The 15,966-nt window shown below is 39.3% G+C and overlaps 1 protein-coding gene across 6 annotated transcripts in view; it reads left to right on the forward strand.

Moving 5' to 3' along the window:
• The first annotated feature begins 2,235 nt into the window (after positions 1-2,235).
• MBTPS2 (membrane bound transcription factor peptidase, site 2) overlaps positions 2,236-15,966 on the forward strand; it is a 49,301-nt gene continuing 35,570 nt past the window's right edge. For all 6 annotated transcript variants that reach the window (XR_004380676.1, XM_032840853.1, XM_032840852.1 and 3 more), the window contains exons 1-4: positions 2,236-2,429; positions 5,502-5,650; positions 8,795-9,020; positions 15,389-15,492. Coding sequence is in view for 5 of the 6 variants with exons in the window: in XM_032840853.1 (XP_032696744.1) it covers positions 2,355-2,429; positions 5,502-5,650; positions 8,795-9,020; positions 15,389-15,492 (554 nt within the window). In the remaining variant the exon portion in view is untranslated. The remainder of the gene's footprint in view (positions 2,430-5,501; positions 5,651-8,794; positions 9,021-15,388; positions 15,493-15,966) is intronic.

Genomic DNA, 15,966 nt, shown 5'->3' on the forward strand with positions numbered 1-15,966 from the left:
GCTCAGTTGGTTCAGTGTCTGTCTTAGGCTTCGGTCATGATCCCAGGGTCTGGGACCCAGCCAGGACTGAGCCCCGGGGTCCCCGCTCATGGGCTCATCAGGGAACCTGCTTCTCCCTCTGCCCTCTGCTTGTGAACTCTCTCCCTCTCTCTCTCTCTCTCTCTCTCTCTCTCAAATGAATAAATAAAATCTTTTTTTTTAAGTAAAAAAAATACCTAAATTTCTTTCATGCTTAGTCTTGGAAATTTTTAAACAGTAATGTATTTCAATTTTTTTCAACGTTTATCTTCAGTTGAGACTAAAACACTTGAAATTTAAAATTATCCAGAATTCACAAAACGAAATAAGTATAAAAGAAATTTAAATGAACTTTCAAGTGATGGCTTTTACAAGTTTGTAGCAACTATACTTCTGAAATTATCAAAACCTTAAAGTGCACTAAGACTGTTGGGGCACCTGTACATGGAAAACTGTGGGGTCACAGAGTGCTTGAATATAAACTTTTATAATTTACACCCAACTACATCCAAAAGAAGTTGAAACATTTTATAACAACATATATGCACACATGTATGCAAGGAGATGTAAAACTGACTCATGAGGTCTCTTGAAGCTGGAGGGACATGGTGTTAAATTATTAAAACTTTAGGAAAAGGATGGGAGAATGAGGCAAATTAGTAGCAATATCTGTAAAACAGCTTTCTAGTATTATACTGTCATTTTTCTATCAGAGGCCATTTATATATGAGGGTCTGTTTTTATTAGGGATACTTGTTCTTAAAATAGTATTATGTTCCCAATATTAATATTGATACTATTATTGCTACTGATGCTTTTTCGGAAAAGTTGGCTTACAAAAATATGAACATTAAGAGAATACAGAAAAACACTCCATAAATAAAGGTTTTCTTTCCCTTTAGAAGTCATTTAGTTTAGTGATTCTCAATCTCATCTACACAGTGGAATGATGTAAGGACCTTAAAAAATAGTGACTCGGGTCCCACTCTGAGCTTCTGATTCAATTAATCTAGGCTGCAAATGGACATAGGAAATTTTAGAAGCCTCGCGATGATCCTACTGTATAGCCAAGGCTGAGAACCACTACTCCAGGTCAACACTTAATCAAGTATAGGTCAGCATACAAATATGTGCAGATATTTGGAGCTCCAATTTTTAAATACAGCACCAATCTCAAATTTCGTAATGGATGGGATTGCAAAAAGAACCTAATTTAATCAACAACATGGATGAATCCCAAAAATATTATGTTGGTGGATGGAACTAGAGGGTATTATGCTAGGTGAAATAAGAGAAAAACAAATATATGATTTCACTCATGTGTGGAATTTAAGAAACAAAACAGAGGCTCATAGGAGAAGGGAGGGAAATATAAGATGAAATCAGAGAGGGAGACAAACCTTATGAGACTCTTAATGGTAGGAAACAAACCGAGGGTTGCTGGAGGGGAGGTGGGTGGGGGCTTGGGGTAACTGGGGATGGGCATTAGGGAGAGCACGTGATGTAATGAGCACTGGGCATGATATGTAACTAATGCATCGCTGAACTCTACCTCTGAAATTAATAATACACTATATGTTAACTAATTGAATTAAATAAAAATTTTTAAAAAGAAAAAAATTATGTTGAGCGAAATAAGCCAGACCCAAAAGAGTATACTTACTGTATAGCTCTATTTATACAGTTTAAATACATTAGAACAAGGGTGGGTGGAGGGACGGCCTGGGAAGAGAAAGGAAGAAAATTCCTGAGGTGCAAATGTTCTCTATTTAGATTAGGGTACACAGATATACATAGTTATCAAAACTAACTGAAATGGACAATTGAGACCTGCACTATGATTTCGCTTTATGTAAACTACACTCAAATTAAAAAAAAAAAAGAATAAACATAATTAAATCTGGATGCTTATGACAGGGTCTGCGAGACGGAGACATGACCCGCTGTCTTCACACGACCCCAAACTCTCACTGGCTTAAAAGGAACAGCAAACCCCGGACCAGAACTGGAGAGAATACAGAGCCAACAGCAGGGAGGGCCAGAGCCTAAGAAATCGCTAGAGGGCTGGGCGGGGGTGCCGAGCAGACGCACCCACCTCGGTTCCAGGGTGTGCCACGAAAATAAACCCCCGCACCCTTTTCCGGTGCGCGCATGGCTGGCTGTGTGCTTTCCGGAAGAGTCCGGGGGGAAACGTCGCAACCGGGAGAAAGGAACCGGTGACAGCTTGGTTCCTGCGCGGATGCTGGGGCTATAGGCGTCGCGCTTTCGGCTCGTTGCGGCTCACAGGGAGGAGGACGCCCGGGCTCGCTTATCCCTCCGCTGCCTCCGCCACTGCCATGATTCCAGTGTCGCTGGTGGTAGTGGTGGTGGGCGGCTGGACTGCCGTCTACCTGACCGACTTGGTACTGAAGGTGAGGGCCTCGGGCCTAAAGCCCAAGCCCGCGGTTTCCAGGGCCGGGCGCAAGGCCCGAGGCCTTTTCCCCTGGCTCGCGCCTCCCGGGCTGGAAGCCGCGGGGCCAGTACCCACGTGCGCCTTTCCGCGTGGCGCCCGGGCCCCGTGGAGTAAATAAAACACGGCGGACCGCGGGAGGGGTGTGACGGTCTGCACAGCTGCCGCAGTCATATTGCGGGGCTGTGCAGGCCCCGCCACCTTCGGGTCCTGCCAGGGAGGCGCCAGTAGTGGGCTAGGGAGGGCCTGGGCTTTGCCAGACCCCGCGGCAGTGCACCTGGGAGGAAAATAAAAAGTCCGCCTAGGAAAGGCATTGTTCTCCTTCATTGTCTTTAAGGCCACGACCCTCCAAAGACTGTGGTACTGGAATGAATCTAAATCAAGTTGCGATTTAGACCAGCGGTCTCAAACTTTAAAGTGTATACAATCATTTGGGGTTCCTGTTAAAAATCGCTTTCTGAGTCAACAGGTTTGGGTTGGGGCCTAAGAGTCTGCATTTGTAAGCAGTTCCCAGGTGTTACTTTGTTATTAGTCTATAGCCCATACTTCAAAGTAGCATACTCAGGTAATAAGGCTTTAGATAACTAGTTTCTGACTACTCCAATTCTAATTTGCACCCGCTTCTTCACACTACCCTCCTTCCCCACCCCACACGTACACCCCCGGTGCACGGTCCACTGTTTAGCTCTTTGGGAAGGGTAACAGAAATTAGGCACACTTGACTGACCATATGTTTCAAGCAGCCTTTGAAATGGAATAGTGGGGGGGGGGCGAAGGTAACAATAAAGTCATTACAATATACAGATTTTATTCCATAGTACCTTTCTTAAGTGCTTAATAAAACCTTCATGTTACGAATACCGTTCTAAATAGAATATTAGAGTTTAGTATTGTGTGTTTTAGGTGTAACAGTAAAATGAAATGATACTTGTGCTGCTTTCTTAGATTTAAACTTGCAAAGTGAGTAGGTTTTTACAGTAGAGTCCTTAGAGCAAGGGCTGGGTTCAGCCACTTCCCACCCTTTGTGACCTTGACCAAATTACTCTCTGTGCCTGGGTTTCTTCATCTTCAAAATGGAGTTAATAATAGTGAGGATCTTCTGAGATTGTAGAGAGAAGTACATTAGTTCGTGCACATAAGGCTTTGCTACTCAACCTGAAATTCAAGGACCAGCAGCACTTTATCTGGGAACTCGTCAGCAACGTAGAATCTCGACCTACAGAATCAGAATCTGTGTATTTACAAGATCCTCAGGCACTTCCTCTCCAAGTACTTGGCATAGTGTTTAGCATATCATAGCGATACCAGCCACTGCTTCTTTAAACAGGGATTCTGTTGTTTAGAAAAAACAAAGCCACGTGATTTCTTCATGTTGCATATGTGACAAAAATCCGAAATAAAAAGAACTTTTCAAACCTCTGCAGTCTCTGGTCCAGTGTGTGAGGTGATCAGGTTACTTCACTTACAGTAATAACCCCTAGGTCCCCAACAGAGCACTACCCCTTGAGCAAAAAACCTAACTCTCACTCAGAATATCTGCCTGGGGAATGGAGAGACCTCAATTTCAGGAGTCTGCACACCTTCAGCTCCTCTGCTTCCAGCTTGGTCTGCTGTTCCACGGTTGGTTCGTCTCGGATTTCCTCAGTAGACATATACTGAAGGAGTGTGTCGCTCTACTTTCCCAAGTCCTGGAAAACAAGCAAATTTTTAAAAACTTCACCTGAAGACTGAGAACAGAGAACATTAACGGATCGAAAGGCGAACAGATACCTGTATTCGGTTAGGTCATTTCTTATGACTGGTAGGGCTGAGGTATCCTTCTAGAGGCAAATTTTTCAAATGGGTGGGCATCAGTATGACAAAATACTTAACTTACTGTAACTGAGGAGTAATAGGGGTCAGTGTCAGGATATATAAAACAACCTTATGTTATTCGAAATCCTACATTACTCAAGGACTTCAGACTTCCCTAAAGATAAAACTCTTGTTAGTCTGTGTATAAGCAGATCCCTTCAACCCTGAAAAATGTAAGTTACAAGGCCCAAGATGGCTTTATGTAGGTTTTGTACTTTTATATGATCAAAGGCAGCCTAATTTCTTAGGGTTGTTGCTCATAAGAGGATAAAAAGCGCTGATTCCAACTAACTTGTTCCCTGTGTTGGATTGGTTGGGGTCTTCTTAAATTATAATACAAGATCTCTTTTTGTTGTAACAAGGCTTCTAGAACTCTGCTGTCCAGTGTGGTAGCCACTAACTACATGGTCATGGAGCATCTGAAATGGCACTAGTCCAAATTGAAATTTGCAGTAACACTGACACTGGATTCAAAGACTTACGTACAAATAAGTAGATGGAATGTAAAGTATTCTAGTAGTTTGTTTTATTTATTACATGTTGAAATGATAATATCTTAGATATTTTTAGTTTAAAAATATATTTAATCTGCTTCTGTTTACTTTTTAAAATTCAGAAATTTAAAATTACATATCTGGCTTGCATTTGTGGCTCATGTTTCTATTGGACAATGCTCCTCTAAGCAGAGTTCAGCAAACTTTTTCTGTAAAGGGCCACGTGATACGTATTTTAGGCTTTTGTGAGCCACATAGCATCTCTGTCACATATTCTTGTTTTTTTGTTGTCTTTTTTTTTTTAACAATCCCTTGAAAATGTAAAAACCATCCTTAGCTCACAGGCTGTATTTTGTGGCTTTGGCTGTCTCAGTCGATAGTACTTGTGACTTGATCTCAGGGGTCGTGAGTTCGAGCCCCACACTGAGCATAGAGTTTACTTGAAAAGAAAAACAGGTTGTGGGCCACATTTAGCCCATGGACCATAGTTTGCCAGACCCTGACCTCAACAGACCAGCTAGTCTGAGACCCTTAATATCCTGAAGAATAAACATAAAGCTTTTAATTTATAAGTATTTGGACAGTCAATATCTTGTTTTCCTATAGAAAAGATTGTTTTTAATTTTCTTAAACTTCATACATGTTCTTCAAAACTGAGTGATATGGAACTTTTCTTTCTCTCCTAGTCATCTGTGTATTTTAAACATTCCTATGAAGACTGGCTGGAAAACAACGGACTGAGCATCTCCCCTTTTCACATAAGATGGCAAACTGCTATTTTCAATCGTGCCTTTTACAGTTGGGGACGGCGGAAAGCAAGGATGCTTTACCAGTGGTATTCTTCATTTTCTTTTTTTGGCTTAAATCAGTCATTATAGTCATGAGAAATGCTTGTTAAATGAACTATTTCCATTATTTTCCAACCTACTGAGTTTTAAAATGTCAGTAGTATAAAACTTTTCTGGTTTTATATGAACTTAGGAGATTACATCATTGTACTTTTGCATACATCAAAAATCAAGGTTCTGTATCTTGATCTGGGTAGTAGATGCATGGGTACACATGTAAAAATTCTGTGAGCTGTGTATTTGAGACTTGGGTACTTTACTGTGTAAGTTATACACTACTAGAAATGCGAAAACGAAGAAGAGAAATACAAAAAAGCACTTTCCATCAGGAAACTAATTCTGTAGAATTCTGTCCCCTTTCATCACACATAGAATCGAAGGTCCTGGGAGTCATAGAATATCCAAAAGTCTGCAGGCTTTTTCCTGTACTTTTGTGATCCCCCTCCAGGGGAATGATACTTAAAATATGTCACAACCAGTAAGGCATATACACACACCAACTGGGAAAATGGCCTGCCAGATTGTAGCAGCAGGGTTTTGAAGTCCCCTGGCCATGCCAGGCATACCCCTTTATTTTAACAAATTTCTTCAATCAAGGAGCATATAGTGTTTATTGTTAAGAGGTTTATAAAGATCTCTTGGACACCGTAGAGACTGACACGTTTTATAGTTGGCAGAATTTCTAGTGTGGGCATAGGAGGCCTTTGTCTAAATTCCTTTTTACTAGAAATTTAGCTCCAACTGGAATAGAGCTAAATGTAAAAAAATCATTAAAAAGCAAAAAAATGCAATAGCAGATCAAACAAGATAGAAAGAAGAAAATAATAAAGAGCAGAAATCAGTGCAATAAAAATACAGAAAGAAAATCAGCAAAGCCCAAGTGTTGGTTCTTTGAAAAGATTGATAAAACCAATAAACCCCTTCCATAATTATCAAGAAGAAAACACAGGTAACTAAAAATCAGAATTGAATGGTTAGTATCAAAAAGATAAAAAGTAGCTAGGATGCAGAGAAAAGGGAACCCTAGTGCACTGTTGTTGGTAATATAAATGGTGCAACCACTGTGGAAAACAATATGGAGGTTTGTCAAAAAAAATGAACTAAATTACCACCAAATGGTAGCTACACTTATAGTGAACACAGCGTAATGTATAAACTTGTTGAATCACTGTGTTGTACACTGAAACTAATGTAACATTGTGTGCCAACTACACGTCAATTTAAAAAAAATTGTTTTTAAATACCATATGATCCAGTAATTCCACTACTGGATATTTACCCAAAGGAAACAAAAATACTAATTCAAAAAAGATAGATGCACCCCTGTGTTTATTGGAGCGTTATTTATAATAGCTGTGACTAGAAGTAGCCCAGGTGTCCATCAATAGATGAATGGAGGGGTGCCTGGGTGTCCTAGTTAATTAAGTGTCCGACTCTTGGTTTCAGCTCAGGTCGTGATCTCAGGGTTGTGAGTTCGAGCCTTGTGTCAGGCTGTGCACTGGGTGTGGAGCCTGCTTAAGACTCTGTCTCTCCTCCTTCTGTTTCTTTCCACCCCCTCACCTTTACCCCCCCCCCAAAATAAATAAAAAATAACAAAAGCTTTAAAAAAAAAAGATGAATAGTCAGTTGATCATCCTACTCTTGGTTCCGGCCCAGGTAATGATCTCACTGATGGTGGGCTATGTCAGGCTCTGCGCTTGGCAGGGAGTCTGCTCGAGGCTTCTTTCCCTTTGCCTGTCCCCCCACTCACTCTCTTGTTCTCTCTCTCTCTCTCTCTCTCGAATAAATAAATAAAACTTTTTAAAGAAAGATGAATGGGTAAAGAGGATGTGGTATATATACACAATGGAATATTAGCCATAAAAAAGAATGAGATCTTGCCATTTGCAACAACATGGGTGGACCTAGAGGGTATTATTCTAAGTTAGGGAAAGACAAATAGTGTATGATTCCACTTATATGTGGAATGCAAAAACAAAACAAAAGAACAGCCAAACAAAAACTAAGCAGACTCTTAAATACAGAGAACAAACTGTTAGTTACCACAGGAGGTAGGCAGGGGAATGGCTGAAATAAATAAAGAGGATTGAGAGGTGCAGATTGTCAGTTACAAAGTAAGTCACAGAGATGAAAAGCATAGGGAAGGGGCGCCTGGGTGGCTCAGTGGGTTAAGCCTCTGCCTTCGGCTCAGGTCATGATCTCAGGGTCCTGGGATCGAGCCCCGCATCGGGCTCTCTGCTTAGCAGTGAGCCTGCTTCCCCTTCTCTCTGCCTGCCTCTCTGCCTACTTGTGATCTCTCTCTCTCTGTCTCTCTGTCAAATAAATAAATAAAATCTTTAAAAAAAAAGCATAGGGAATATAGTCAATAATAATGTAATGATATAGAATGGTGACTACACTTAGCATGATGAGTATTGAATATTGTATAGAATCAGTATGTTGTATAACTGAAACTAATACAGTATTATGTTCATTGCACTTCACTTTAAAAAAATCAAAATTGCGAAAAAGGCACATTACTGCCTATTCCATAGACTTTTTAAAAAATGAAACTATTGTGAACAGTTCTGTGCCTATAAATTTGATAATTTAGATGAAACAGATGAGTTTCTTAAAAAACTTATAAAAGTTAAAAAATGTAATAGATTATTCCCAATTATAGAAGGGTAATTTGTAATTATTAAAACAGTAGAAGGAAACTTGTTCAATTTTACCATGTTAATATTTGAGCTCATCACAAAATATAGCTAAAAAAATGCAAACAAAAGAATTGGTAGAGGAAAAAAGATACGAATGTCTACAATGTCAAAAGAGCTTTCATAATTATATGAGAACAAGATCAAAACGATTCTTTGTAAATGGGCGAAAGACATGAGAGGAAAGAAGCTTTTTATTGGGAAGAATATTCATCCTCTTCAGTTGTGAGAGAATTATAAATTATTACAATTGCTTGGAGAGATTCATGCCTGTGCCTCAGTCACATGCCTAAAATTCAGGTAAGAAAACGAGGCAGATGTAGCGAAATTTTTAGCCATTGTTTTGAAGCTGTGAAATGTGGCTTGTCGATTAATTTGTTAACCCATGAATTATATGGAATTGTATGTTTATGTGATTTTGTTTCCTCCCAACAGGTTCAATTTTGGAATGGTGTTTGGTGTAATTGCCATGTTCAGCTCTTTTTTCCTCCTCGGAAAAACGCTGATGCAGACTTTGGCACAAATGATGGCTGACTCTCCCTCTTCTTCCTCTTCCTCTTCTTCTTCCTCCTCTTCTTCTGCTTCTTCCTCTTCGTCATCTTCCTCTTCATCCGCTTCCTCCTCCTCCTCACTTCACAATGAGCAAGTGCTCCAAGTTGTGGTAAGTGCCTTGTTTTGGCTTTTAAAGTTTATCGCAACGCAAATATAAGGTATTTTTTCTAGCTAGCATAACTCCTCTCCATGTTGTAAATATGGAAATAGATGAAAAGTCTCACGATTTCTCGAACTGCCTGCTTAAACAAAAATATTAATGGGAATCTAGCAAGGATCTGTTGGAATATGTGGTAGCAGTAGTAGTAGTGGTAGCAGTAGCGATGCAACAAATGCCCCACCATCAAGACTGTCAGCAGTTACACAGATACTTGATTTAATTCATGTTGTCTTCTTGAGGTCTTAAATGACTGTTTCTATCAAGAAATGAGCTGGCGTATTTAAGATCTCTATACTGAATAAATAAATTGCATTTTAGCCCTCTCCTCTTCATGGCTTTCAGACTCTAACCAGTAATATCCTTTTATTTAAAGATAAAAGACCTTGAATGGTCACTGTGATTTCCTGATGGGAAGAATATGCCGAATATGACTCCTTTGACTATAAGCTATTTATAATAATTCTCACTTGATAGCACACGTATAAACCTGTATACCTTACTTATGCATGTCTCCGGAGTGTGGAAGGGTGCTTTACCACTGAGTAACTTTTATTTCAGATTTTTTTACATATATGTTTTTATTTCCAGGACTCATGGGTGTTATGTTCTTTATCATGCTTTTATTAATGGAATAAATGATTTAAGAGCTAGTTACCAATTTTTTTAAACTCTTCTTTTTGTGGTTTCTACTAGGCTGGGCCACTATGGGTAGATTTAGAAGTCATTTGTAGAGAATGATAATGAATCTCACCTACGGTCATAGCTCTGTTTTAGAGGTTCAAAGGATTTGCTAGGTGAGGCCTCAGAAGAGATGATTTATTTCTTCAACATTTACTGAATGTAGTCTGCCTAGTGCCCCTATGCTGAGTCCTGCTTACATTGGGAACAAAATCCAATCCTAGCACTCATGGAGCTGTTAGTCTAGAGGGACAGCTGCTGTGATTGTGCTACAGTTCACAGAGTACCAGGTACTATGGTACAGAGAAAATGCATGCTGAGATGTCCCTGGCACTGGGAAGAGAGGAGAGGAGACCTTCAAGGGAAGGATGAGAAAAGTCCCCACAGCCTCTAAGGAAAGATGGCAGTTGAGATCCCGGTAACAGAGAGAAACATATTTGCCTATTTAAGATCTCTATACCATATAAATAAATTGCATTTTAACCCTATGTAAAGTGTTCCCCATTAGGGAGGGAGGAATAGTAGAATAATAATAAAACCTAGGTAATATACAGTGCTTCCTGTGTGAGGTTTTTGTGCCCATTTTATTCTCTTTTTTTCCGTTTTATTTTATTCTTATAACAATCTAGAGATAAGTATCTGATCACAGATGAGAAAACCAAGGAATACAGATGTCAAGCCACTTACTTGCCTATAGTCGCAGCTTGTAAATGGTGGACCCACCACTGACCTCAGAGCCATTATGCTCTACTCCCTAAAGAAAGACCAGTAATTCTTCAAGGAACTAGAAAGTAACTTTCACCTATGTCTAGGTGGTATATGGTGTATGGCATATGGTGTAGAAGATAAGATGGGAAATACAGATAGGGTCTGGGTTATGAAAGACCATTCTAAGAAGTTTTTATTTTGGGGGGCATCTGGCTGGCTCAGTGAGGCTGGAGTCATCCTAAACTCTCAGGCTACACAATTGGTTGTTGTGTGCTAAAGAAGAGGAGAGTAGGAAAAGAAGCAGGTTGAGAGGAAATGTGATCATTCACCTGTCTGCCCGCTAGGGTTAGAATAACAAAGTGTTGTTATTATTTCTTCTTTCTGCTTCTCAGTTTATTCAGAGAGTTGACAAAACTACTATGTTACAAGAGTCATGCTGTGGAACCATGAAAAAGTCAGCTGTCCTCTGTAGTCCACTGTGCATATTTATGTATACATTTAAGAATGTTAGGTCTCCTGGTTTTGGTTAGAGTTCTTGTAGCTCAGAGAATGCACTTTCTGTTTACATTATAATTCCCTACAGCCTCATTCAGTATTAATTCCCAAAAACCTGGCACTGTGTGTCATTGAGAGATCAGAATTTTGGTACATCTAATACCCTGTGTGATCGTGGCCATGACAGATGGGCGTTCACATATTGTTGCCAGCAAATAAGACCTACCATCTGTTAGTGTAGTCACACACTCAAATCCTTACCTTATCTCATCATTACATCCATAAAATAATAAAGCAAAAGGGGTGCCTGGGTGGCTCAATTGGTTAAGCATCCAACTCTTGATTTCGACTCAGGTCATGATCTCAGGGTTATGAGATCAAGCCCTGTGTCAGGCAGTGCGCTCAGCATGGAGTCTGCTTGTGATTTCTCTCTCCCTCTTCCTCTGTCCCTCCCCCTGCTCGTGGTCTCTCTCTCTCTCTCATGCACACACTCTGAAATAAATAAAATCATTTAAAAACAATAATAAAGCAAAGGAACCAATATCCTATTGAATCAAGCCTACTAATGTATTTGAAATGAAGGTAAAATAAGATAGATACTTTGTGATATAGAGAGAATGTATAAGAATTAATCTTGGGGTGCATGGGTGGCTCAGTGGGTTAAGCTTCTGCCTTCAGCTCAGATCATGATCTCAGGGTCCTACGGTCGAGCCCCGCATCAGGCTCCCTGATCAGCGGGGAGCCCGTTTCCTCCTCTCTCTCTGCCTGCCTCTCTGCCTACTTGTGATCTCTGTCTGTCAAATAAATAAATAAATGAATAAATAAATCTTTTTAAAAAATTAATCTTAAGTACGTAAATTTAGAAGAGAAGTCAGAGAAAAGGAAACTAGTGATCTGAACAGGCAGAAGACCCCTGACAACATGGAAACGGAGCAGGTATGAAGAAGAGCATACCCTGATATTCTTAGAAAGAGTTGCTTTGTAGGGGCTGAGTAAAGAGAGCTTCAGATAATGAGCATCATAAAAATACTCATATTTTTTGACCATTTATTTCCACATCTAGGACTCTAGTTTTAAGGAAATACTTCCAAATATGCAAAAAAAGTATTCTTCAAAATTTTACCTTAACATTACTTATTATTATGAAGAATTAGACACAACCACAGTGTATAATTGAGGAATGCTTAAGTTATGGGATTGTCATACAGTGAAATATTACACATACATTAAAAATGAAGGTTATGAAAACTAGTTTCATAACTAGGGAAAGACACTTGCAATTAATGAATTTAGAAAGTGATCCAAGCGGTGTACCTGGGTGGCTCAGTGGGTTAACCCTCTGCCTTTGGCTCAGGTCATGATCTCAGGGTCCTGGGATCGAGCCCCACATCAGGCTCTCTGCTCGGCGGGGAGCCTGCTTTCCCTCTCTCTCTGCCTGCCTCTCTGCCTGCTTGTGATCTCTGTCTGTCAAATAAATAAATCTTTAAAAAAAAAAAAAGAAAGAAAGTGATCCAAGCAACATGGTTTGAATCTCCTCTTCAGTCACTAAAGGAGACTTAAAAGTAAAACTCCTCTGTGCACAAAAATAAATTTCAATTATATTAAAATTGAAACACAAAATCATAAGAAATCAAAAGATAAAAAACAGGCTTCTGCTATATGAACACAGAATTAGGATGTCATAAGCATAACACTAATGGCACAAACCATGAATATTGATAGATTTGATGACATAAAAATTTTTATATATCAAAAAACTAAAAGTAAAATTAAAATCAGAAGAACTTAGGGATGCATCTGTGATATATATTACAGAGGACTGATCATTGATACTCGAAGTGATCTTCCACAGCAATAAGAACAAAAGAATACTCTAGGAGAAAAAAATAATAAGTCATGAGTAGACTGCTCACAAAAGACCTGTCAATGGTCAGAAGCAGGGGGAAAACTGAGCTTTAATAATCATCAAAGAAATATAAATCAAACAATGAGATACTTTTTATATCCCTCAAATTGCAGATTTGAAAGACTTGAATAATACAACTTTGCCCAAGGTTATGGAAGGGTCTGCTTCTGGAGAACAGTTTGATATGTATCAAAGTCCTTTAAATTTTGTGTAATGACAGCATTTATTACCCACATAATATTAAACATGGGGCAAGGATTTTTTTTTAGATTTTATTTATTTATTTGACAGAGAGATCACAAGTAGGCAGAGGCAGGCAGAGAGACAGCGTGAGGGTGGGGAAGCAGGCTCCCTGCTGAGAGAGAGCCTAATGTGGGGCTTAATCCCAGGACCCTGGGATCATGACCTGAGCCAAAGGCAAGAGCCTTAACCCACTGAGCCACCCAGGCACCCCAAGGATTCTTATATAATCCTCAGAATTACCCTTTATGTAAGTGTGGTTATTTCCATTTTAATAGTGAAGAAATTGCAATGTTGGGGGTAATAATCCAAACTTCCTTAAGGTCACTTTAGCTAGTTAGAGATGGATCCAGAATGTCAAACCCAATTGACATGTCTCCAGAACCTGAACCAACCATGCTTGTCTAAGAATTTATTCACCCAGAATATTTTAATATATGTGCCCAAATATGTTCATCACAATATTTATAAGAGGAGAAACTTTTTAAAATGATTAAATGCCTAACAGTCTATTTTATAGAATACAATACAGCTATTGAAAATCACGTTGAACCAGAAAACACTCATGGAAAAATGTTGATGATATCATTAAGTGAAAGGGCAGTTTTCAAAACCAGAGGTGTAATAAAAGGATAATTTTTAAAAATGCATATATATATATATATGAAAAGACTAGAAGGACATAAATTAAAACATTGAGAATGGTTTTTTGTTTTGTGTTTTGGGAGCAGCATTATAGGCTTCTGTTTTTCTTCGAATTTTCCTGTTTTCCTGCTTTAAACACATTTTATAATTAAAGTAATAATAAGACAGAGGAGGAATTTCCTCTAGAAGGATATTTTTAGGGTCCAGCTCCTGGACTATGAGAAACAGATGCTCAGTGTGTGAAGAATATTAAATGCATGGTGTGTCCCACTTAACCTAATATATGGCATTTTTCCTTAACAGATGACATAACTTGGGAGTGGTTACTTACCTGACAAGATGATTCTTGGGTATCTAAAAAACTATACCATACAACACTTACAACAGCAAACTTGCTTTGTGTATTCAGTGATACGTACATGCACATGCACATCTTAGGAGCATGTGCTTGCAGACAAGTTCTGCTGCTTCGTAAGTCCTTGGTATGTCTGTACGCTCCAAAGGACTTCCTTCCTGCATTGAATGTTAATATAATAATTTTATGTATCATTTTGATATATTTTTCTGACCAATGTACTAGACAAATTGTTGGCATCAAAGAAATGGAGGGCAGGGTGCTCCCACTCCCACACCGGTGAGGCACTTGATTACACTACCCTGATTACCAGTGCTCATGTAATTTGAGAATACTAAAATGAAAACTCATTGATGGGAGGCAGGAATATCCTATATTACTCACTTAAGTACTTGGAACCTTGCAATAAAAATTCAGAGAAAGGACTAGGAATTGTAACAAGAATTTCCAAATCAGGGGGTAGGAGAAGAGTAAATGAAACAAGATGGGATTGGGAGGGAGACAAACCATAAGTGACTCTTAATCTCACAAAACAAACTGAGGGTTGATGGGGGAAGGGGGTTGGGAGAGGGGGGGTGGGGTTATGGATATTGGGGAGGGTATGTGCTATGGTGAGTGCTGTGAAGTGTGTTAACCTGGCGACTCACAGACCTGTACCCCTGGGGATAAAAATATATGTTTATAAAAAATAAAATAATAAAAAAATATATTAAAAAAAAAAGAATTTCCAAATCAGGCTTCTAGCTCCTGAGGGTAGAACAGTTGCTGACTCTGTCGCTGTCACTCCGCATTCCCTGGCACTTTGCCTGGCTTCCTAATTCTTTCCCATGGTGAAGACTTCAGGACATGAAAGTTTTGACTTTTTAACCTGGTGTTCACTGTTATCTTTAGATTGGTGTTGTGCTTAATTCAAAAACTGCCTCGTTCGAAAAAACTGATGTTTTTACTTTTATTATGATAGAAGTAGAGAAGTAACCACTGATAGTCATATTACTTACTTTTAAAAAAAATTACTCTTGAGAAAGAGAGCACAAGCCAGGGTGGGGGTTGCGGGGGGATCTCCAGCAGATTCGGTGCTGAGCACTGAGCTTGAAATGGGGCTCGAGGTGGGACTTGATCTCATGACCCTGAGATCATGACCTGAGCTGAAACCAAGAGTCAGATGCTTAACCAACTGGCACCCCTACTTTTAGTTTACAAAACCTTCAGCCTGGAAGTTTAAGCTTTAACACGGAGTGAACATCGTGGTTTCTTTGTGCCCACATGTGTTATCATTGTGTCTGTGAACAGGTTCCCGGTATAAATTTACCTGTCAACCAACTGACCTATTTCTTCGCTGCAGTTCTCATTAGTGGTGTTGTACATGAAATTGGACATGGGATAGCCGCTATTAGGTAATGATATTTTTCTTTCTACTACATGTAATAACTTTTTATTTAGGAGGGTTTATTACAAAAATCTGCTACATTTGATAGTCTTTTTTTCTTTCTGTGAATATTGCCCAGTGCAGATCCACATTATTTTGAGGTACCTACTCTTTTATAAAGATTAATATATTGATGAATACTCAGTTAACTATGCACATCTATAATCTAGGTCTTTCTATCCTTTGCCAGCCTTCTTATATCTTCATGGTGCTTCAAGATTTTCATCAAACCCTGAAACCCAATCTTTTTTTTTTAATTTTTATTTATTTTTTAAATTTCTTTTCAGTGTTTCAGAATTCATTGTTTATTGCACCACACCCAGTGCTCCATGCAATACGTCCCCTCCACAATACCCACCACCAGGCTCACCCAACCTCCCACCCTCCTCCCCTCCAAAACACTCAGTTCCTCAGAGTCCACAGTCTTTCATGGTTTGTCTCC

The sequence above is a fragment of the Lontra canadensis genome, unplaced genomic scaffold (assembly GCF_010015895.1).
Source record: "Lontra canadensis isolate GAN:19392208 unplaced genomic scaffold, GSC_riverotter_1.0 scaffold116, whole genome shotgun sequence".
Taxonomy (NCBI): Eukaryota; Metazoa; Chordata; class Mammalia; order Carnivora; family Mustelidae; genus Lontra; species Lontra canadensis.